Source organism: Lontra canadensis, unplaced genomic scaffold (genome assembly GCF_010015895.1).
Source record: "Lontra canadensis isolate GAN:19392208 unplaced genomic scaffold, GSC_riverotter_1.0 scaffold98, whole genome shotgun sequence".
Lineage (NCBI taxonomy): Eukaryota > Metazoa > Chordata > Mammalia > Carnivora > Mustelidae > Lontra > Lontra canadensis.
The window spans coordinates 3,004,981-3,030,108 of NW_022631092.1; the positions used below are offsets into that span (position 1 = coordinate 3,004,981).

The 25,128-nt window shown below is 39.8% G+C and overlaps 1 protein-coding gene across 2 annotated transcripts in view; it reads left to right on the forward strand.

Moving 5' to 3' along the window:
- Positions 1-25,128, forward strand: part of BTBD7 (BTB domain containing 7) — a 78,104-nt gene that overhangs the window by 26,732 nt on the left and 26,244 nt on the right. Inside the window, exons 2-4 of one of the 2 annotated variants that reach the window (XM_032837304.1) lie at positions 1,846-2,033; positions 2,744-3,823; positions 21,279-21,462. In XM_032837304.1, the coding sequence (XP_032693195.1) occupies positions 1,952-2,033; positions 2,744-3,823; positions 21,279-21,289 (1,173 nt within the window). In that variant the 5' untranslated portion in view covers positions 1,846-1,951 and the 3' untranslated portion in view covers positions 21,290-21,462. Of the gene's footprint in view, positions 1-1,845; positions 2,034-2,743; positions 3,824-21,278; positions 21,463-25,128 lie in introns of those variants that run through there. The other variant, XM_032837303.1, reaches the window with a different exon arrangement.

Consider the following 25,128-nt stretch of genomic DNA (forward strand, 5'->3'; position numbering starts at 1 on the left):
TTAACCAACTGAGTCACCCAGGCGCCCTGACCCTAGTTTTTTCTAAAGAACCACTAGAAGTACCTGCTGGAACCTTAAATGCTTTTAAGGAGCTATTAAAAATCTTGAAAAGCTATTTCAAATCCTAGTTTGAAAACTAGGATTTATTAGACCCACTGTTTTTTTTTTTCTTTTTAAGATTTTATTAATATTTGAGAGAGAGAGAGAGCGAGTCAAAGAGAGCATGAGCAAGGGGAGTGGGAGAGGGAGAAGCAGACTTCGCACTGAGCAGGGAGCCTAATGTGGGGCTCAATCCCAGGACCCTGAGATCATGACCTGAGCTGAAGGCAGCCACTCAACCAACTGAGCCACCCAGGTGCCCCAGACCAACTGTTTCTTAAGTTTGAACTGAAATTACCCAGGCAGATTTAATTTTCCATTTTATAAGAATTGACAACATTTAATGTTAACTATACTTCAATGATAAAGTTTTTTTTTAAATTGACAGTGTTCAAAATTACCCAAACTGCAGCCTTTTCTACATCTCTAATATTTAAGAATAGAAAACTGAATTTACTCACATTAAGCATCAAACTTCAAAAAAACTGACTTTGCTGGAAGAAGTCACTTTCTTGACCATTTAATGTTTACAAAATAGTCAGTTATTAAACTCTTTGGCTTTCTTGCTAGGTAGTTCTTAACAGAATGCACTGTCAAATTCCTGTCTACCCGTAGCCTCTCTGACTTCAGTAGCAGGCACCCAGAGTAAGAAGTCTAATAACATGCTGTGTTTTCCTTGGTAGGTAGGTGAATTTCAGCTAAGAAATTTACTTGTGTGAGTGAATGATTTGGCATAATATCCAGTTTATAGAAGGTTTCCAAGTCTTGAACACTATAGGTAGATCATTCTGTGCTTAAATTCTCATAAATATGGCGGAAACGATTGAGGGAAGCAAAGATGCTAACAGTGATTTTCTTAAACTTGAATTCCTAAGGTTATTCTGACAGTAACAGAGATGAAAATAAATTCCGAGACTCTTGACACAGTTCTGTTTTCTAGCAGATTTTTTGTGATTTTGCGTGTGTGTATTTATTATTTGTTAAAATGCTTCATTCTTCTTTACAAGGCTAGATTACCTCCTGGTTGGTTTTGTAACCATTCCAATAAATTGTGTTTTCTCTTAAACAATTATCCCTCTTAGATAAATTTTATATATCCAGATGCTATACAGATACAGTATTCCTATTAACCCTGTTGTCTGATCTTAGAACGTCTTCTCTTTGTGTGTGTCTTCTGCTGGCAGCTGTGAGAGTTAGGGTTCCATGGTGTGGAATTTTTTCTGTAATTGTTAACATTACCTCTTATGAGTACTGCTCTGTCCATGTTAAGTCATAATATCAGGTACTAGAAAGCAGTATTTTTATTTCAGGGCTTCATGAGGAGGTCTGCCTCTAATACCAACCTCTTTAATGTTTATAAATTGCTTAGAATGTTGGATTATAATGACTAATGGTTGCTTCTAAGGAGTAAGAAAAAAAATTGAAAAATTTTTTAGTCTCTAAATACTTTACCCTGTGATTTGAAATACTCTTTCCATAATTATATATTTAAATTAGTCTGATTTGTTACTTTTCACTGCCTTAGAAAGTATATAATTGGTACATTTTATGGCTTAAAATTGCAGCTACCACTGATTCATAATTCAAGTTTAACTATTTGTTTACATTTTCTGAAATTTTTACATGTGAATTTGACAGCACGTCATTTGCAAATAAAAGCAGTATTCACTAGCTTGCTTTTTTTTAAGTGTGCAATTTGAGATACATTTGAAAAAATGAATAAAATTATTTTTGTTTCATATCAAGAAATGGATGAAAAGAGGCTGCTGGATCCAGGGTTGAAAGTTCGTAAAGGCCTCTGGGATTACACTCTGAAGAACCAGCCGGTGGAATGCCCGAGTGACTGAAGAAAATGGGTGCTAATGCATCTACCTATCCTCATGCATGTTCCCCGAGGGTAGGGGGAAATTCTCAAGCCCAACAGACTTTTATAGGTAACTGTTTCAGTTTTTCTCATTTCTTTTTTTGTTAATATAAATAGAATTGTATTTTCAGTGGTCTTTCTGGATGAAAGGAGAGTTTAACGGTGAAAAAGTTATAGATAATAATTCTGCAACATCCAGCTTTCCCCCCAACAAATATAAATCTGTCTTGTATGATTTTTATCCTGACCAAGGTCCTATAGCACCATTGATCTTTCCTTTGGTGTCTCAGCTATAATTGCCAGTTGCCCTCAAAAACCTGGCAGTCTCCATTGGTGTAAAAATTGTGAAATACAAGCTTCTTGCATCCTGGCCCATTTACTTTCCCCAGTGCAAAGCAGCCTTGGTGTAATTAGGAAGAAGAAAAAAATCACAATTATATACAAGTAGTATTCTTAATTTACAAATCTGCTTTACTCTCATTTCCTAAAAATCCTTAATTAAAATCTGTGATATCTGGTTTTTGAAAGCCAGAGAACCAAAAGCATTTTGTCAAGTAAAAAATAATCTGCTGTTAGTCTCTATTCCTTATTTAATATAGAAGTAAGTTATTTGAGCTTTTTAATAACTTCATTCATAGAAACAGAAGTCAGCTTTATTTGAATGGTTCAGGAATGTCTGTTGGTAAAAATTTTTAGCATGAAGTATGTGTTAAAGTGAACATTGAAAATGAATGTTAGGAACAAAGAAACAAATTTTCATTTGTTTGATTTCCTTCTTAGGGACATCATCCTATTCTCAGCAAGGCTATGGCTGTGAATCAAAATTATATAGCCTTGACCATGGCCATGAGAAACCACAAGACAAAAAAAAGAGAACCTCTGGCCTTGCCACCCTCAAAAAGAAGTTTATTAAGCGTCGAAAATCTAATAGGTCTGCCGATCACGCCAAGCAGATGCGAGAACTCCTCTCTGGGTGGGATGTTAGAGATGTTAATGCTTTAGTGGAGGAATATGAGGGAACTTCAGCCTTAAAGGAGCTTTCTCTACAAGCCAGTTTGGCTAGACCAGAAGCTCGGACATTGCAGAAAGATATGGCCGATCTTTATGAGTACAAGTATTGTACCGACGTAGACTTAATATTTCAAGAAACTTGTTTTCCTGTTCATCGTGCCATTTTGGCGGCAAGGTGTCCGTTTTTTAAAACACTGCTTTCTTCCTCACCGGAGTATGGGGCAGAGATCATTATGGACATCAATACAGCTGGTATAGACATGCCCATGTTTTCTGCTTTGCTACACTACCTTTATACAGGAGAGTTTGGAATGGAGGACTCAAGGTTTCAAAATGTTGATATCCTCGTTCAGCTTAGTGAAGAATTTGGAACACCTAATTCCCTTGATGTAGATATGCGTGGACTTTTTGATTACATGTGTTATTATGATGTCGTTCTTAGTTTTTCTTCAGACTCTGAACTGGTTGAAGCTTTTGGTGGAAATCAGAACTGTTTAGATGAAGAGCTCAAAGCTCACAAGGCTGTTATTTCAGCACGGTCCCCATTTTTTCGGAATTTATTACAAAGAAGGATACGGACTGGTGAAGAAATCACAGACCGAACTTTGCGGACTCCCACAAGAATTATATTAGATGAGTCCATTATACCAAAAAAATATGCGAAAGTGATATTACACTGTATGTATACTGATATGGTGGACCTCTCCGTTTTGCACTGTAGCCCCTCGGTGGGGAGTCTCAGTGAGGTTCAGGCTCTCGTCGCAGGGAAGCCAAACATGACCAGGGCAGAAGAAGCCATGGAACTTTACCACATAGCACTGTTCTTGGAATTTAACATGCTTGCACAAGGTATGAAATTCTGGTTTTTAATTTTGATTTCTAGAATTACATATTTGTCTTCCTGTGAAAACACAGCCAATATGTTCCATGATTTCACTGTTTGGGATGTGCGTGGGTCAGTTATTTTCTATAGTTAAGGAATCTGAGAAAGAATTGAGGGTCAGTATTAATGTGGGTATTCATTTAGTACTAAAACCAAGCATTCAAAACTGGTGACTAAGAGCAATAGATGAGATGTGAGGCTCTTAATTCCCTAATGTAAGATGATAGGTGTGGGAATATACAACTACCACCTGCACCCTGTCTGTGCCCAAGCTTTGAACTAGCCTCGTTTCCCAGATTTTATGGTTATTCTTGATCTAGGACTCCTGGGATAACTTAGAGTCACATTTTTATACTCAGTAACTTATTGATGTTTGAATGTTTAGAAAAAGAATGAAAATTCATTCCAAAAATGAAAATAGTCACATTCAGATACAAGTTTATTTGAATCAAAGAATTAGAGTTTCTGATTTAAATTTTTAAATATTCTGTATCTTCTTTTCAAACTCAACTCCTACATTCAGCAACAGTCTACAGTGTGTAAGGCACGGTCAGCGCTAGACTAGCGTGAGCCTTCTTCATTTAAACTAAAACTTTTAGGTCGGGAAAGCACATTTTTTGGGTTATAGGCAAATGAATACGTGAAGGTAACATTAAAAGAATTATATACCTATTGGTAAACATTAGAATCTTAACATTTCAGAGGTGGAAAGAGACCTTCCACATGGAACAAAGGGAATTTGTGGTCTTGAAGAATGCATTCTTTGCTTTTGGTAGCCATATGTTGAAAAAAAAAATAAAAAGCTATATGACATGAAACTACTTGAGAAATTTAGCTAATGAGTATTTGCTAAAAGAACATTAGAAGTTGCCAGTCAGAAGACAATGTTAATGGCTGGGGCAAAAGACAGGAATTTAATGAACTAAGAAATAATGAAAACTACACACATTTTTCTAACTTGAAAATAAAAATGTGTGTTGTATGGCTTAGTCAACAAATTAATAGGACTTTGAGAAATAAAAGCTCCAGCTAAATAACAGTAAGAAATGAATTACACGAGAGGAATTATACAGAAGAAGGCACTGATAAACCTGAGTGAAAAAAAGTTGAGATTTCTGTTACATAAAGTATCTTTTAAAAATCGTATTTTACCATTATCTTTTTAGTGATAATACTAATTTAGTTTTGTTACCACAACTAAAATGTTGTTAAAATGTTTTTACCTGTTTAAAACAAGAATCATTACATTAATAATAATAGGTGGGCGCCTAAGTGGCTCAATGGGTTAAGCCTCTGCCTGCGGCTCAGGTCATGATCTCAGGATCCTGGGATCGAGCCCTAAAACGGGCTCTCTGCTCGGTGGGGAGCCTGCTTCCCCCCAGCACTGCCTGCCTCTCTGCCTACTTGTGGTCTCTCTCTCTGTCAAATAAATAAATAAAATCTTAAAAATAATAATAATAATAATAACCTAGCAGCTTGACCTACCACTATTCTATAAAACCAAATTTGTCAGAAAATGCCTCTACAGAAAAATTTGAAGGTTGTGACATTGCTCAAAAGATGTAACAACCTCTTGTTTCTCAAATTGGTTTTGTTCTTTGACATGTTTAAATAATAAGAAACCAAAGTGTATTATATATATTCTGCTGCTTTTTTTTTTTTTTTAAGATTTTATTTATTTACTTGAGAGAGAGAGTGAGAGAGAGCACAAGGGGCAGAGGGAGGAGCAGACTCGCGACTGATCAAGGAGCCCCAGGGGGGGCTCAGTCCTAGGACACTAGGATCGTGATTCTGGCTGAAGACAGACACTTAACAACTGAGCCACCCAGCCACCCCACTTTGCTGTTTTTTAAAAATGGGAAAACATCCCCTAATACAGTTCTTTGGGGATTTGTTGTTTTAAGTTTTGAGTGAAAAATAAAATTGTGAGGCAGCTCTCTTGGCTCTTAGGTAATACTTAGTCTAGAGTTCTTTTTATGTTAAGTGAGTTTAAATATTTTTTTTTATCATTTAGCTAGAAATTGTATTTTAATATATTTAAAGATATAAAATTACACTCCTTGTATTGTCTTAGTCTTGGTTACTGTAAAATATAAATATATATATATATTCCCTTAAACCTGGGTGTACATGGCTCTCTGTTTCCTTTCAGTATTCAGAATACAGAGTTTAGCTTACTTGGTGTTTCGATTTTTGCACTCCATGTAGGCCTTATTTTTCCCCTATGCCTATGATACTGTTCATATTAGTGTTTATAACAGACCATGCCTTCAGCATAATTTTTACCCCATTTCTGTGGGAAGGAGAATATTTGGTCACTTAGAGAGGAATTATACACCATGAAGTTTAAGAGCTCAGGCTCTGGAACCAGACAAACTGGATTTGAATCCTTCACTACCATGTTTTAATGTGTTTGACCTCAGAGCAAGTCACCTTTCTAAGCTTCTATTTTCTCATTTATAAAATAAGAATAGTAACCCTGTAAAGTAGGATTATGAGGGTTAAAGGAAATAATATGTTAGGTGCTCTGACTGGCACCTGATACATAGTTAGCATTCCGTAAATATTAGCCGTTAAATGATAATGATCAGAACATATTTCATTCGCTACCACATTGTTTTCTAAAACTAACTTTTAATAAATAAAATTTTTTTTTTAAAAAAGGAGGGGTGGGACAACTGGGTGGCTCGGTTGGTTAGTTGTCTGCCTTCGACCCAGGTCATAATCCCAGGGTCCGGGGATTGAGTCCCTTGCTCAGCAAGGAGCCTGCTTCTCCCTCTGCCCGTCACTCTGTTTGTGTGCTCTCTCTCTCTCTGACAAGTAAATAAAATCTTTAGGGGCACCTGGGTGGCTCAGATAGTTAAGCCTCTGCTTTCAGCTTAAGTCATGATCCCAAAGTCCTGGGATCAAGTCCCGCATCAGGCTCCTTGCCCAGCAGGGAGCCTGCTTCTCCCTCTCCCTCTGCTGCTCCCCCTGCTTGTGCTCTCTCTCTCTCTGTCAAATAAATAAAATCTTAAAAAAAAATAAAATAAAATATTTAAAAATATAAAACTTTTTATGTTCAAAAAATAATTTTATAACTCTGTTGATTAAACCTAATACAAGCATATTTTGCAGATTTTTACTCGGTTATTACTGAATTTAAAATTTTCTTATAAGTATATCACTCGTGAGATGGTACATGCCACTTGTCAGACTATCCGTAAATATCTGGTTATTTGTCATAATGCAATTGGTTTTTCTCAGCTAGGGTTCTACAAACAGATTAACCCTGTAATATTCTGAGATATCTATTGTGTGTAATGAATTAGCAGCTCTCTGTTACATCCAGCATGGTAATAGTATGTACCATTTTGGAGAGAATTAAGAAAAGAGTCACCAAAATCATCTGTGTTCTATGATTCAGATGAGGGCTTAACTTTAAGGAACACTGTGAAACTAGCCTGTTGGGCAGCTTGATGGTAGGACCTTATTCTCAGAATTAATGACTGTTACTTTTTATTCCTAATTAGATTTAACTTCAAAAGTTAAAGCCTGTTTTAAAAAGAAACAAAATCTGTCAAGGGAGGCTGGGACCTTGAGACTAAATGTGTCCTTCAAGATGGAGAGGTGGTCTAACAGTTTCAAGAGCATCATAAAAAGAGGCGGTATAGGCAGACAGCCAGAATGGTCTGGATAAAAGTGCACATTCCTGGCCTACACTGAGAATGCATTTTATTCAGACAAGTAGGCGGTCACTATTAGTGAGGTCAGTTAATAGGTAATGGGGCCTCAACTTACTGGCCTGGCATTTTAGGATAAGCTTTAATTTCACTTGATTTCCTGTATAACAGATTAAACATAAGTTTATTTCTGGCTCCTCCAAAGCCCTAATGACATAATGAAGGAATAAAACAAATATAAGCCCTCAAGGACAAAGATACCCGAGAAGGAAACAACAGTGGAGAAAGGATACTGAAATTTTTGGAAGCTAGAAAGCAGATAAGGACTGATCACTGACTTAACAGAGGAGAGGTCTATAATAGAGCCTGTAAAGGGGGCTACTCAGGATAACAGAGGCAGTTCACAAGGGGTACTTGGTACTCTGGGAAGAAGGGATAAGTGCAGCCACTGAAAATGGAGATTTGATTTTAAGTCTGAAAACTGAATGGATCAACCTCCCCAACCCCCCGCCGTGGAATTCACCTTTATAGATGGTATCAGAAAGGAATGGGGTTTTGTTTTACTCCATATAGTGAGCTGGTTTTCTGAGTACCCTCTATTAAACATCCATATTCTCTTTTGATTTTTGCTATCTTTTTTTAAGTTCTCGAGTATATTTGGGTCAGTACTTTCTCCGTTTTGTTTCAGTGGTCTTGCATCAGTATCACTTGTGCCACTTGGCAAATCCTAACCTGCCCCTTCAGTTCCCTTCTCTACCCTCCTCCCCACCCAACCAAACACAAGGAACCGTGAGCTTTATTTTCTAAAGAAATCAAACTAGAAAGATTTCAAATCTGGAAATAGCTACGAAAAGGGCGGGTGGGGGTGTGGCGTAAAGCACAAGGTTGAAATCTGAATTTATGTCAAAGCCTACAAAGTAAATGACAAAAATCACTCCCATTCCCCTGTTCTAGTCCATGCCAGGCAGATACAAGATGAAAAATCTAGAAATGGTGAACAGCCCAAGAGCATATAGACTGATGGAGACTGATGTCATGGAGTTCCATGAAGTTATGCTCAGGAGTTAACATGGTGAAAAAACCAGTTTGTCTTCCAGTTTTTCTAGAAGACTATGGTCAGCAGCCCTGCTTTTGCAACTGAGCTTCCACACGGCAGTTCAGTGTTGCATTCATAAATACGAAAACCCGTCTAAGGCTCACTGGACATTTGAAGAAAGCTTCCAAATTGAGACAGAGGTCAGAACAAAAAGAACAAAGTATTAGCAGAAACCATGAAGAACCCAGAAGAAAACTTCAACAGAAGCAAAATGCCTGGGCGCCTGGGTGGCTCAGTGGTTAAGCCTCTGCCTTTGGCTCAGGTCATGATCTCTGGGATCGAACCCTGCATCAGGCTCTCTGCTCAGCAGGGAGCCTGCTTTTCCCCCCTCTCTCTCTGCCTGCCTCTCTGCCTACTTGTGCTCTCTCTCTGTCAAATAAGTGAATAAAATCTTAAAAAAAAAAAAAATAGAAGCAAAATGCGCTTATATAAGAGAGTGCTCTGTGGAATCAATGAGACATAAATAGGATACTATAAGAGTACAGACAGGAACTCTTGGAAATAAGGTAGCAGAAATGAAAAATAATTTAATAGAAGGATTGAAAGGTGAAATTGAAGAAACCTTTAAAACAAATAACAGAGAGGTGGGCAACAGTGGAGACAAATAAGAAAACTTATAGTATTGGTCCAGAAAGTATACAGTTTAACAAGTGGTGGTTTTAGATACATACCAGAGAAAATGGAAGAGAAGCCAGTATCTGAGGAGTAATATAAGAAATATTGCTAAAGTACTAAAGGAATTTCTGTATTAAAAAGTCTTATCCTGGGGTGCCAAGGTGGCTTGGTTGGTTAAGCGTCCGACTCTTGATCTCAACTTGGGTCTTGATTTGGGGTTTTGAGTTCCAGCCTTGGGCATGGAACATACTTAAAAAAAAAAAAAAAAAAGTTTTATCCGTTTCTGTAGGGAACTCTAGAGAAAAAGAAAAGATTCTAAAATGTTGCCGAGAGGAAAAGCTTCGGTTCCATACAAAGAAACAGGACTCTGAATTGTATTGAGCTTTTCAGTAGCCGTGGCCGGATGCTGTAATACAGCAGCACCGCGCCTTTGAAAAAGCTGGTGAAAATTATTTTCAACACAAAATTCTATATTTAGCCAAGCTATCAATCAAGTGTAAAGCTAGATAAAGCCATTTTTTTTTAGTCTTGCCTCAAGACCTGATCTCTCCTGCACCCTTACTGAGGAAGTTACTAAGGATGTGTTCTACTAAATGAAGTGAACCAAGAATGAAGAAGTGTGGGATCCGGGAAATGGCGTCAAACACAGGAAATAAAAAAGGGAAATCCTAAGTCCCGTCCATGTAGTAGGTCTGGCGGGCTTCACATCTAGACTGGACCAGGAGGGCGAAAGGCTCCAGGAACATTAAATGACAAGGGACATTGAAAGAGATTTCATGGGTCTTTTGGTGCTTTTATGAAAAATTAACAGTAGATTTATAGAAAATGAAGGGAGTGAAAAAAGAAAAAAATAGCTCCAAGAAAAATTTTAAATTACTTATGGAAGAAAATATATGCCGCTTGGCTCACAGTAAGCAGTATTTAAATATGAATACTGAATATTGATTTAATAAAAATTATAATACAGAGAGGTAAATACCAGAAGAAACAACTAAAGAATTGAGAGGAATTGCCTTGGGGAGTATGACTGGGAAGAGGAAAGACATAGGGCAGGGGGTTTTGTCTTTAGAATAAACTTTTTTTTTATTAATTATTTTTATTAACATATAATAATGTATTATTTGCTCCAGGGGTACAGGTCTGTGAGTGGTCAGGCTTACACACTTCACAGCACTCACCATAGCACATACCCTCCCCAATGTCCATAACCCAACTACCCTCTCCATACCCCCCTCCCCCCAGCAACCCTCAGTTTGTTTTGCGAGATTAAGTGTCTTTTATGGTTTGTCTCCCTCCTAATCCCATCTTGTTTCATTTTTTTCCTTCCTAGAATAAGCTTTTTATTACTACGAGCCACAAGACTTTTTAGATCATCAGCATATGCTGCTTTGATTACAAAATTAAATTTTTAGTACAATAAAGATATGACATCAGTGCTCAGAAGAACCAGAGAGACTTAGACAGGATGAGCCTTAATCCTAAAGAACTGGAGGTTTTTCATATCTATCAATAATGTTAACTAGTGGGGCACCTGGGTGGCTCAGTCGGTTAAGTGGCTGCCTTTGGCTTAGGTCATGATCCCAGGGTCCTGGGACTGAGCCCCACATTGGGCTCACTGCTCGGCAGGGAGTCTGCTTCTCCCTCTCCCTCTGTCTACTGCTCCCCTTGCTTGTGCTCTCTCAATCTCTGTCAAATAAATAAATCTTAAAAAAAGAAAAATGTTAACTAGTAAAATCATGCTTATCATTTTAGGTTACAAAGGGCTTTTACTTTCTCTCATTTGGTCTCCCTGACAACCTGTGAGTATGGTGGGGCTCAGAGATGAATAACAAGCCTTCTCTTGAGATTGTGAATGATAAGGTTGTGACTCATACCAGCTTTTCTGATCCCAAGCCCTGAAATGTGTGCATGGTAAGAGAGGGGAGCAGTATGAGAACCACTATTGAGGGATGAAGGTGGGAGGCCACTGTGGCCTAGTTGTAAAAACAGAATAGCAGACTAGTTATCAAAGCATCAGCCGCGAGGAGTCTCAGCGATGAGCCTGATATGTGCTGAACCACTTGGGCAGGAGTAAGTCAGGGAGATGTGGGCCCAGCAAAGACATTTAAAAGCTTTAGGGGCAGGAACCTAGGTAGGTGACCACAGACTTTGCTTCAGAGCCCTTAGCCAGAGAATAGAGGGCTTTGTACTGAGTAGGCCATTCTTTCCTGAATCTGTGGGTGTTCCTGTATCAGTTATTTGATTTTTTGGCTGCCAGCATTACGACCTTCTTCCTAGTTTTGAAATTCCTCACAGGTCTGGCTGGAGGGCAGAACCCACCCCCCACTGTAAAAATCCTAAAAGTTCAAATACTTGTTTTCTCAGCCTTCTCAGTGGTTAATTTTTAAACACATGGCCTGGGCTCTTTCAATTGGAAGCTGATAGCAAAGAAAAGCAAGGACTTTAGAGAATTCTTTGTATAAGCAGGGTGGGAGCAGCAACGTCTCGTGGAAAAGGAGAGAGAAGTCAGTGGCAATGATGCCACTGATGTCCACTGCCACTGATGGCATCCATCATCTGTGCCCAGCAGGAGGTGTGGTGGCCAGGGGCCCAGACCAGCCTGCGGTACCCACTAGGCTCTTTCCCTAATATAGTCCTCACTCTACAGCCTTCCTCTGCTCTCGTTTGTTTTCTGAATCTGGTCTTCAACTTTCTCAGCCACTGTGGGCTAACAATATATCCTTTCACATAAATCCCTTTTCTGTTAAGCCAGCTAGAGTTGTTTTCTGTGGTTACAGCTTGGAAACCTGGGTGGTAACAGTACCTATAGTAAAAAGACCAGTGTGTAAAATTCTAAAGTAGATGGCTAGATTAGAAGAACCTCAAAAGAAGGATCAGGTGTTTGGTCATTGACTTTCATGATGACTTTAGCATACACTACACTGTGTAAACACCTCTGAAAATGTGAGTACCATGGTGAGAATATATATTGAGTTCTAATTTTTTTTTAAAGATTTTATTTATTTATTTATTCGACAGATCACAAGCAGGCAGAGAGGCAGGCAAAGAGAGGAAGGGAAGCAGGCTCCCTGCTGAGCAGAGAGCCCGACTTGGGGCTCTATCCCAGGACCCTGGGACCATGACGAGCCGAAGGCAGAGGCTCCAACCCACTGAGCCACCCAGGCGCCCCGAGTTCTAATTTTTTGAGTAAAAATCTACTCTTAGGAGAACTGTAGGTTTTCTCATGAATTTTAACAACTGTGGGCCTACCATAAAGAATTTACATTTCCTTGTTATAAATACTGTTGACCTCAGAACAAAATAGCTCAGAATTAGCACCAATATCTATGTGTATATTCCAGTTCAGGGCATTTTACAGTAGCACACTTTAAACCGCAGATTTTATTTTTTCATCTTGATTAAAAATGTATTTTTTTACTCTATGGAATATGAAAATTAAAATGTTAGTTCCAAACTGGACTCTGTAATGCATTACCTGTATTTTTAGTCATAATGCATGTGATTATATTTTATTGAATTAAAAATCTAACAGAGAAACAACTGAAAGCAATGACCTAATTTTTTCCTTTGCAACTTGGTCGGATTTCTAGAGTGTGTGACTTGAAACAAATACAAAGTAGTAGAGACTAACTATCCCGACTCACTAAGCCCTTCCTCCCTCTTCCCATCCTCTCCATTGTCTCTATGTTGACATTCTTCTTCTGTCTTGGTTCAGTTGAACTGGCAGTTTATTATGCTTCTGTCTGTAATTGTTTCCTCTTAGCAATTTAGTCTGAATATACTTCCTAGAGAATAATGGAGCTAAGTTAAAGACCATTATCCACAGAACAGAGTAGAAAATGTAGATTTCAGTTAACTATACAATATAGATGAAGAGTTAATCTCAGTTCAGGAATGGAGGTTCAGACAACTCTCAAATTATACATCTCTAATCATAATGACACTTAGCACTTAAGAAATTCTTTACTCAAGGGCGCCTGGGTGGCTCAGTGAGTTAAAGCCTCTGCCTTCAGCTCAGGTCATGATCTCAGGGTCCTGGAATCGAGTCCCGCATCGGGCTCTCTGCTCAGCCAGGAGCCTGCTTCCCCCCACCCTCTCTCTGCCTACTTGTAATCTCTGTCAAATAAATAAATAAAATCTTAAAAAAAAATTCTTTACTCAAAATTTATGAGTAGAGCTCTAAATTGTAACATTTTATTGTATTTTTATTTTAGAACTTAAACCGTTTTTCATGTATGCTACAAACCCTCCATCTCTGAGCCTCTGCTCACATTTTTCTGTGGTCTTAGAAGATCTTTGCCTCTGACCACTCAATGTCCCAAGTTCTACCATACTCTCTAAGACCAAATTCGCATGCTACTTTTCCTTTGTTTTGTCTTAGGCATTCTAAATTAAAAGTATTCTCTACTTCCTGCAAATTTCTAAAACACTTTTACTTTTCTTTTAGGTTCTTACATCCAGTTTATTCTGGAATTACCTATGTACCTCTCTCATTTCCTCTATCATCTAGTGTATTATATACTCCATAAAGAAAAGGTCAGATCTTCATCATCTTAATCACCCAAAGAACCCAGTACTTTGCTCTTAGTAGACATTTTTTAAATTTTTACATTTTTTAAATTTTTTATTTAAATTCAGTTTAATTAACATATACTGAATTGTTAGTTTCAGAGGTAGAATTCAGTGAGTTACATATTTTGAGTTATCTTTAATGTCTATGAAAACTGAGTAACTTTTTTTTTTAAAAGGGGGTGCGTGTAATAAACATTTAACCATAGAAGTTGCAAATAAAATTAAGATGCTTAATCTCAATCTAGGAGATAAATATGAAGCATTATTTTTAAAAATAAGTTTAAAGATGGTCTAAATGGTGTATAATTCCATACCATTAAACTCAGTGTTAAGTTAAATTTCAAATAAAGTCTCCTCAAGTCTTTCTTTTGTTGCCCATTGATACATAATAAGATATCAGTTGAATTTAACATATTCTTGGAAGCCAGTCAAGTTGTTAATCTTTTGAAGCCATAAAGTTTAATCTGAGGACAATTAGAAGCCTTTCTCAACAATAAGCAAAATCTTTTCTCTGTCATACTAAAATCCCAAGAATGCTACAGTTGAGAGAAATGAAGAAACAGGAAGACTTGCTTGTTTTGGTTTGTTTTGTTTTTCTTCCCAACACAAATTATGTGTTTATTATTGTCATGATCTGAGAGATTTAATTAGAACTTTGCAGACATTAATATAATCAGGCAAAAGATGAAATACTATAGTCAGGTCATTATGGATATGAACACAGAACTTTGGGGCGCCTGGGTGGCTCAGTAGGTTAAGCCTCTGCCTTCGGCTCAGGTCATAATCTCAGGGTGTTGGGATGGAGCCCCCACATCAGGCCCTCTGCTCAGTGGGGAGCCTGCTCCCTGCCCCCACCTCCCTCTCTGCCTGCTTGTGATATCTGTCTGTCAAATAAATAAATAAAAATCTTTAAAAAAAAAAAAAAAACTGTGAGCAACAGGGACAAGAAAGAGCTGAGCTTTTATTATTTTTTTTTTTAAATTTGACAGAGAGAGAGATCACAAGTAGATAGAGAGACAGGCGGGGTGGGGGGGAAGCAGGATCCCCGCTGAGCAGAGAGTTTAATGTGGGGCTCGATCCCAAGACCCTGGGATCATGACCTGAGCCGAAGGCAGAGGCTTTAACCCACTGAGCCACCCAGGTGTCCCTGAGCTTTTATTATTTAAAGAGTATAACTGAACTCTAACCACTATAAGGACAGCAAAAGCATCTGCAGTGATGTTGCCAAATGCAATGTATTCTGAAGTAGAGAGAGACTTGATTTCCAGTTAGCATTTTTTTTTTTAATTTTATTTATTTATTTGACAGAGAGAGATCACAAGTAGACGGAGAGGCAGGCAGAGAGAGAGAGAATGAGGGAAGCAGGCTCCCAGCTGAGCAGAGAGCCCGATGCAGGACTCAATCCCAGGACCCTGAGATCATGACCTGAGCCGAAGGCAGCGGCTTAACCCACTGAGCCACCCAGGCGCCCTATCCAGTTAGCATTTTTTGAGCACCATTGCGATGCAAGATGCAATACCAAGGAGAAGAGAATAAGAAGGAACCATGTTTGAATGTCACTATGTACCTAGCTTCATGATGGGCACACCATATAGGTCTTCTCATTACATCTTCACAACAGCCCTATAGAGCTTGGAGATTTGCTCAGGTTCATAGATAAATAATGGTACCCAAATTTAATGGTATTTTATAAATAAATACAAAGTCTGGGGTCAGATCTGTGCTCCAGTACTGTCTCTGCCGCATACTCACCATATAAATTCTTCCTGGGTTCTTCAAATGAACTTGTTCCTTTCCCTTCACAGAAGTGTGGGCACCAAGCAGTATGCCTGGCTTGCGTTTGGGAGGGCCTTAACAGATGTTTTTAAAACTGAATTACAGGGGTGCCTGGATGGCTCAGTGGGTTAAAGCCTCTGCCTTTGGCTTAGGTCATGATCCCAGGGTCCTGCATTGGGCTCTCTGCTCAGCAGGGAGCCTGCTTCCTCCTCTCTCTCTCTGCCTGCCTCTCTGCCTCCTTGTGATATCTATCTGTCAAATAAATAAATAAAATCTTAAAAAAAAAAAAAAAAGCCGTGCTGAGTTTTGAGACTGATTCACCAAAATACTTTTAGAAGATACATAGGCATCACATTGGTTCTCTAAACCTATTGCTCTCTCAGCTTGTATGTAATTATAAGAGGTTCAGAAAAGTTTCTAAGCTAAACTGTGACTAAATAGTCTCTTTGTTATTCTAATACATCATCTTAACATCCAGATTGATTTTTTTTTGTCCATAGTGTAAGCAGTAAAAATATTAAGTGTCTAAAGTTTTCATTGGTATGAGCCCCACTTCTAAACTACATATTGATGTCAAATTTGTAAGTAGTAATACTAGTTAAATAGAAGTGGATGGATACAGTGTTGTAAATCTTATCATCATAATAGCTCTATAAACCTGAGAGAATGGCAGCTGCCTGAGTTCTCTGCAAATAAAGGTGAAAATGGGACATTATGGAGGGGAAGGAAGAAAATAACCCATCGATTCAGATAGTCCTTGGTATAGAATTAGCACTAGGACTCCTATACTGTATTCATTTAGCACTTACTATATGTCAGACCCTGAGATTGAAGTAATAAGTGAAAGGATCTAGTTCTAAATACCAATAGGCAGTTACGGTGTAAGTGTCCTAGTAGAGCAACGGACTGGGATGGTAGGGGCGCAGACAGGGAGAGGAGGAGGCCCAGACCTCAATATAGGGAATTAGGGAAGGGAGACAGTATCAGGAGCTTCCCAGAGAAGCCGAGACCTGGAGAATGAATGGGACTTAAGTAAAGATTGGAGATACAGCTTAGGCAGAAGGAACACAGGTAGACAAACCCAGAGATAAATAAGAAACAGGTACTTGGGATTAGGGTAGAGGTTGCAGAGATAAGAGAGCTATGGTGAGAAATGAGGCTCCAGGGACCAGCAGGACTGTGCAGTACACAACTTTATGTCCTTTTTATGTGTGGAGACATTGGGCTTTATCCTGAGCACTGCCTGTAGATAACCATGAGAAATGTTCCAGAAATAGTGGGGCTTTTTTTTTTTAATGCATACATCCTTTAAGCAAATACAATCTATAAATTACTCATCAAAAACTGCTAATTCGGGGTGCCTGGGTGGCTCAGTGGGCTAAAGCCTCTGCCTTCAGCTCAGGTCATAATCTCAGAGTCCTGAGATCGAGCCCCACATCGGGCTCTCTGCTCAGCAGGGAGCCTGCTTCCTCCTCTCTCTCTGCCTGCCTCTCTGCCTACTTGTAATCGCTGTCAAATAAATAAATAAAATCTTTTAAAAAATTTTTTAAAAAACCTAATTCTTTTTTGAAGTTTCGTATATTTATTCATTTATTTAGTCGAATTTTTGAGCACCTGCTTTTTGCCAGGCACTATTGCTAAGCTCTTAACTCACATCATCTATGATAAGTATTCTCTCCATTTCGTGGGTAAACTGACACTTGAAAATACTGTTACCTGGGGTGGTAAGGCCGGAATTTGAATCCTTGTCTTTCTAACTGCAAGGCTATGCTTTCCCATTACAGGGGAAGAGGGATGGGAAAAAATTATCTGTGAGGTACATTGTTCTGAAGGGAGACACGATCATATTAAGAGATAAACAGTAAATATCAAAAGTTCTGAAAATCATAACATGGCTCTACCCCCAAACCTTGGGATTTTTCTTATAATAGAATTAAGGATACTAACTTACTGATGTGTCACAGTGGGAAAAAGGCTTAAGGATAGTAAACAAAGTATAGATGTAAATGAGTATTTTTTGTTTTTTGTTAAAGGTATGTGAACCTCTGAGTTTTTCACATACTGAGACTACTAGAATTGTGGTTTTATTTTGTTTCAGATTTTATTTATTTTAGAGAAAGAGAATGTGCAAGCAGTGGAGGGGAGAGGGACAAGTAGACTCTGCGCTCAGGGCAAAGCCAGACATGGGGCTTGATCTCAGGACCCTGGGATCATGACCTGGGTCAAAATCAAGAGTCGGATGCTTAACCAACTGAGCCACCCAGGCACCCCTAGAATTTTTTTTATTTAACATTTTAATAAGTGACATGTGAGTGGAAAGTACACAGTACGTTTGGGTTGTCAGCGTTTCTGTTCTCTTTCTAACTTTTGACTTGCTCTGCTCCCTTGAACCTCTGCTTTCCTGCTACCCTCTCCCACTCCCCACAGACTGTGTGCTTGCTTCTGAATTAGAATACACCAGTATAATGGTGTATGAAGAAATTTAATTATAGTAAGAGGTAGATTTTGAAGATTAGGGAACACTTTCAGTTGAGAAAATGGACAAAATTTCACACATCACACATTTAAAGGGAATTGGGGTTGGGTCTCTGGTCAGTCTGACTCTAATAGTTATCTTGCATCTCTCTTCTAGTCAGATGCCCACACATAAGAATACGTGTTCAATTTCAAGTTCTCCAGAATTTGATACCCTGCCTGCTAGTATAGCAGAGTCTTATATAGGGTGTCTGTGTTTAGAGACTGACATCCGTGTGAATGCTTTTCCCTTTCATCATGCTGTTTTCACTTACACCAAAAAATACTAAAGCCTAAATATTAAAAATGCTGTATCAAACATTAATTTATGAAGTAAACAGTAAAGCAATATAAATATATTCAAATAAGTATCTTCAGAGTGCTTAGTCTTGTCTTTTTCCTTTAATGTCATAGAAAAGGCTTTAATCTCTTATAATTATGTGCTTTAGCCACCTCCTTTAGTACCACGTTACTACAGTAACTTCTTTCCTATCTTCCTCTCTGTCCTTTCTTTTCACATAGCTTGGCAAAAGTTATTAGAATAAAGCATACAAGCAAGCAGGGTACATTTTCGCACACAAGCAGCATGAATCTCAGTGATTGCCTCTTTCCCATCAAAGGGGAGTAGTGTTCTGAAAGCAGAGAAACTTCTCATTTCCTTTCTAATATTTGCTTGGATTCTGTGGTCAGTGATTGATTTTATATTGGCACCGAGGGAAGGAACTTCTGGAAACTTCCATAGCATGATGGTTTTTGTTTGTTTTTTATTTGATTTTTTTTGAATAGCTAATATATTCAGAAGGAACAGAATTCAAAAGGTACAAAGAGTACTCAGCGAAAAGTGTCCTGCTCTCCCAACTTTTTGGCCCCCACCAGTCAGTTCCCCTTCACAGAGGCATCCAGTGTTACCAGCTTCTTGTAAATCCATCCAGATAGACAATCCAGAGATAGTCTAAGTATGTAACTTTTAAAATATATTGAAAGGAGGGACGCCTGGGTGGCTCAGTTGGTTGGACGACTGCCTTCAGCTCAGGTCATGATCCTGGAGTCCCGGGATCGAGTCCCACATCGGGCTCCCAGCTCCATGGGGAGTCTGCTTCTCCCTCTGACCTTCTCCTCGCTCATGCTCTCTCTCACTGTCTTGCTCTCAAATAAATAAATAAAATCTTTTAAAAAAAATTTAAATATATTGAAAGGAAACATAAAAATATATTTGGAATAGATCTATGATATTATTAATGCCCTCTGGCATTTAGTTATTGCAAGGAACTTGTAAGGGTCCCCCTATTAAAAGGGACAGAAACTGGAAAGATATCCTTCCATGTAGAAAAACATGTTGCACTTTAAGACTGTATTATGTATGGAGGATATTTTTAATATCTACCCACCAGAAATAACCAAATTCTGAACATTAGCCAAAAGGATATGAGAAATAGAACCCAGAAAAACTCACCTTACTTTTCCTCTTTTTTTTTTTGGAGTAAAAATAGATTTTAATCTAGCTTTCTCTATCTTCCCCACCCAGTGTTACTGAGACATAATTGACATATAGCATTGTGTTCAGTTTAAGGTGCACCATATAATGATTTGATACATGTGTATACTGTGAGATGTTTACCACAGTAAGGTTGATTTGTGCATCCCTTTACCTCACATAGTTAACATTTTGTGGTGGTGGTGGTGGTCAGAACACTTAGCTGTACTCTTGAAGCAGTTTTCAAGTATACAGCACAATATTAACTTGTCACGGTGCTGCACATTAGGAATTTGAACCTTAGACATCTTATAACTGAAAGTTTGTACCCTTTGACCAACCACTCCCTATTTCTCCACCCCTCAGCCCCTAGAAACCACCATTCTATTCTCTCTTTCTGTGAGTTTTAACATTTTTAGAGTCCACAAGTATGTGAGGCCATACAGTATTTGTCTTTCTCTGACTTATTTCACTTAGCATGATGCCCTCAGGATTCATCCATGTGGCAAGATTTCCTTCTTTTTTATACCTGAATAACTCTCTATTATATATATACCACATTCTCTTTATTTGTTTCCACATCTTGGCTATTGTAAGTAATGGTGCAGTGAACATGGGAGGGCAGACATCTCTTCCAGACAGTGCTTTCATCAGCCTCAGACACATTCCTAGAAGTGGGATTGCTGAATCTATGGTAGTTCTGTTTTTAATTTTTTGAGGAACCTTCATGCTGTTCTCTGTAGTGGCTGTAGCAACTTACATTCCCACCAGCAGGGCACAAGGGTCTTCACATCCTTGCTGTTATTTAATTCTCGTCTTTTTGGTAATAGCCATTCTGACAAGTGTGAGGTAGTATACTGTGGTTTTGATTTGCATTTCTCTGATGATGAGTGATGTTGGGTACCTTTCATGAAGGGTACTTCTGGCCATTTGTATGTCTTCTTAAGTGTCTATTCAAGTCCTCTGCCTGTTTTTGTTTTTGTTTTTGTTTTTTAAGATTTTATTTATTTATCTGACAGAGAGCATGCACAAGCAGGGGGAGTGGCAGGCAGAGGGAGAAGCAGGCTTCCCGCTGAGCAAGGAGCCCAATGCAGGGCTCGGCCCCAGGACCCTGGGATCATGACCCGAACCAAAAGCAGACGCTTAACCAACTGAGCCACCCAGCGGCCTGCTTTTTAATCAATTGTTTACTCTTGAGTTGTAGGAGTTTCTTATATATTTTGGATATTAACCCCCTATCAGATACATGGTTTGCAAATATTTTTCTCTCATTCTGTAAGTTGTCTTTTAATTTTGTTGATTGTTTCTTTTACTGTGCAGAACTTTTTAGTTTGATATAGTCCCACTTACTTATTTTCGTTGCTTGTGCTTTACGTGTCAAATACAAAAAATCATTACCAAGACCCATGTCAAAAAGAGTTTTACTCCTATGCTTTCCTCTAGGAGGTCATGGTTTCAGGTCTTACATTTAAGTCCTTCATCCATCTTGAGTTAGTTTTAGTGAGTGGTATAAGATAGGGGTCCAATTTTATTCCTTTGCATGTGGATATCCAGTTTTCCCAGTGCCATTTATTGAAGAAACAGTCTTTTTCCCATTGAGTATTCTTGGCTCCCTTGTCAATAGCCTTTTTTTTCCTTTTTTTCTTTTTTGGCCAAATTATAATGCACCTATACCTAAAATATTGATTGCAGTTTTTCTTACCTCTCTTCAGAGAAGTTGTAAAATTAGACATGTTCTGAGAAAAGACAGCTAAAGTAGATCAAAGAAAGGAGCACTCAGGATAGACTAAAATGATCCGGATTGTGCGGTGTGTCAAAAGCGCATTACTAGGATGGTCATAAACTTACTGTGACGAGGAGACCCTAAGGTGACCCCCAATGATCCCCATCTTCTGATACTTACACCTGCTTAAGCATTGATCACAGCCTATGTCTTGTCTCTAACCATTACAATATGGCAGAGGGAGCTGTCGTTCCTGTGATTACATTAGAGAAGACTCCATCTTGATAGCAGACTTGAACGAGAGACGTCTTCCCTCACCAGCTTTGAAGGAGTAGCCGCTCTGTTGTGAAAAGGCCTATTGATCAGACCATGGCAGGAACCTCAGGCAGCCTCTAGGAACTTCGTGGGAACCCCCCACCAATAGCCACAGGAAGCTGGGTCCTTACATGGCCACAGGGAAGGGATTTCTGCCAACAACCTGAATGAGCTTGGAAGCAAATTCTTCCCCAGAACTTCCCAGCTCTTCAGGTGAGAAGGCAAGCACAACTGACACCTGATTGCAGCCTTAGGAAACCCTGACGGAGGGCGCACGTCACCTGTGCCCAGTGTCCTGGTCCGCAGAAAATAGGAGATGATTTGTTTTAACCTATTGTGGTAATTTGTTGCATAGCAGTAGAAAACTAATACATCGTATAATCTTATGAAGTTATTTTCATAGGTCAAAATTGTTTAATATCAACAATTTGATGTGATTTAATTTAATGAGGAGAAAACAATAATTTAGAGCCAATTCATCACAGAGCCTTCAAGGTGATAACCAGCCACACCTCTGAAAGTCTCAGTCCGGGAGGGATGGTGCAGTTAGCTGCAGTCCTGCGGTTTCGACAGACTGGAGGCTGTAATTGATATTCTCATCAAAACTGTCACTCAGAGTTCAGTTTGGGCAGCAGAGCACCTCTGACTTAGGGGATAAGGGAATTCTTCTAGGGATTGAGCCTCACACCACTGCGGGGAAAGGTGTGGCTGGGAGAGAAGTAGAACGCAGGAACTATCAGCCAGTCAGCCTGAGAAGCCAGGCACACTGAGCCACTGATGGGGGCGCTGCACAGGGTACAAGGGCATGCAGAGAGGGGCGCTCTGGCCTGTGGCTCTTCAGCCAAGCATCTGGTGGTGACCTGGGGCCAGTTGGGAAGGAGAACTAGACTCGAAGCAGGGGACACCAAGGACCAGCTAGCCTCTGTGTCTCCTTGTCCCCATATCTAGTTATGGTGACTCAGAGAGTGATGCTGCTGCTTCTGCCTCCTGTTCTCACACAACTTTGACCAACTTTGCTTAGAACCATATAGGAATGGAGATTGTGGGAGACAGTTCTAGGCTTAAGCAAGCTGGAACCATACAAATGAGCACAGTCTCCCTCTTCTGTCCCCTAACCTGAATTGTCATTTTCCTTTGCCCATATTTCAGCAGGTCAGGGTGGCTTGCCAGGTTGAGGGGACCCAGACCTTCATCCCAGAGGTGTCTGAGCTCTAAGTTGCTTTATCCATGGTTCCTACAGTTGCCCAGTCTTTGTTATCACTGGGCAGAGAAGCAACAAAAGATGCCCTGGTGAATCCCTTGAAATCCAGACAAGCACCTTCCTGCTCCTCTTGTATTATGTGTCCCAGTCCAGCGCACTCAAGATGCGTTCCCACAAACAGTCTTCTAGACCCTGCCAGTACGTATCTCCAGGTCTTGAAGTTCTTGGGTGTGTACATTCTTTCCTCCAAGAACAGAAATCGTATTCCCGTGTTCAGACTGTGCTCATGAGTGATCAGCTCCTGATTATTGGTTTGGAGCTAGTAAGCAGAGGCAGAGGCAGATCTTGAGGACAAGCGTTGTCTTTGCAGGTGGCTGTTGTCTTCTACCAGGAGTCAGGGCTATGTCGCCCCAACCCAGAAAGTTTAGACAATCTTGGGGTTTGACATTCCTCGCTCATCCACCCAGATATCCCCATTCCAGATTTCTGTCCCCACCCATTTCTGTTCAGACCCAGATTGCATCATCGAAGATTTGTCGAGGCTTTGCATTCAAGTCTTTGAGGTCTGATATCTTTCCAATTAAATCTGGATCCTGAGTTTTGGCAGCCTGTTCTGCAGCTGTGGGAAATAAGGGTGTTTTTAAAGACCACCTAAAAGTCTTCCGACTTTGACAGAATGCCTAGATTGAGGGGTGGCTGCCCTGAATGGTGGTTTCATTTTTTTCATGACTTTGAAAGCAGTCAGCTAAAGCCAGCCAATTTGGGGGGCTCATTCTATCCAAAGGCCACCTCTACCACTAAACTAGCATTTCCCTTAGAGCAGAACCATAGTTTTGTCAAACTGCTGCCGCATGCAGGGCTCACCACCACCCGCTTATCATTAGGGACCGGGGTCCTTTTTGCCATTTCTTCAGTGAGTGAGCTAGTTCCAGAATCTCACTGGAGAATCTTGTTTCCTAGGGCCACTTTTCTTCCTCTCATTGTATGGTGTCTCTTGCCATTCCCCCACAACCTTTGCTGAGGCAGCCTAAAACTAAAGCTTGCTTGCCGGTGGCTTATTTGGTAAGTAATCCCCTGAACAGGAGTGCAGTCCCGGGGAGCGTGAGATAGGGGAGGAGAAAAAGCAGAAGAGTGGTCTTGGGCTGGTCGCCGCTGCAGGCGCCAGGGTTCCAGCCCTGCCAGGACCCTCTGAAATGCTCTGTAGAATCTTCGGACTGGTCCTCTGGAGGTCAGGAGAGGAGTGTTGATGCCACCAGCTCTCACAAGTTGCGGAGTCCATGGACTGGCAGTTAAAAACACTGCGGCACGGATTGACTTGTCTTCTAATCCTTACGTGTCAGACTCTACTTTTATGCCTTGGCTTTGGAATTCCAGTTGCGTGTTTAAAACAGAGAAGATGCAGAGATGATGGTGGAAAACCTTTTGGCGGTGTGCTCAGTATGGATTAGAAGAAGGAGGGCAGGAGTCAGCAGGAAGCTCTTCCGTATTTGATGTGTGAGGCACGAAGGATTTGGACAGAGATCACATTCCTGGGAATGGCAAACAGGCTAATCAAAGAGTGTCTTGAAGGAAGAATCAGTAGGACGCACCAACTAGTTCTATATAAATGTCAAAGGAGTCAGCACAGCTGATTTAAGATTTCTAGCCTAGAAAAAGAGTGAGTGTTAATGGACACTGGCTTCCTGATGTTATTTAACATAATCCTCAAAACTCTGATGGGATTATTTCATCCTCTGTATGAAGAAATGAGAATCACGGGTAGGCTTTGATCTGGCACAGAGCTCTGTGGGGGAGAGTCAAGAGGTGGTGATCTAACTACCCAAATTCAAAGCCTATATGCACTTTTGACTGCCCTCAGCTCCCTCTCATTTCATGATTCCTTTCCTGGGAACTAGAATCAGTTCCAAACAGGTTAGTTGGAAAGAGTTGAAGCAACTTTTTTCCGAAGTAGAACTTGAAGTCTTTTTTCTGTTTCTAACTGATGCCACTGAAGAGCCATGTGCCTCCTCAAGGGCCAGCCTTCCTCTAAACTGACTATACCATCTATGCTACGTAGCAAGATGTGGTCGCCCTCCACTGTCCCCTTCGCTTCTTTCCCCTTGCCTGTGTTCTTCCTTTTCCCACCACAGGCCCAAAATGAAACTTTGAATCTAGAAGTTGCTTGTGACGGACATGAGCCAGTGAAAAAGGTTTCCCATTGCTGCCGGTGGTGCAAGTATGTGAGTGGCAATAAAGACAGATCCTGACCGTGTTGCCAGAAAATCTTTATTCAAAGCATATTTTATAGTTACCAGAGGAGCATGAAAAGGGGGAAATGTTAATA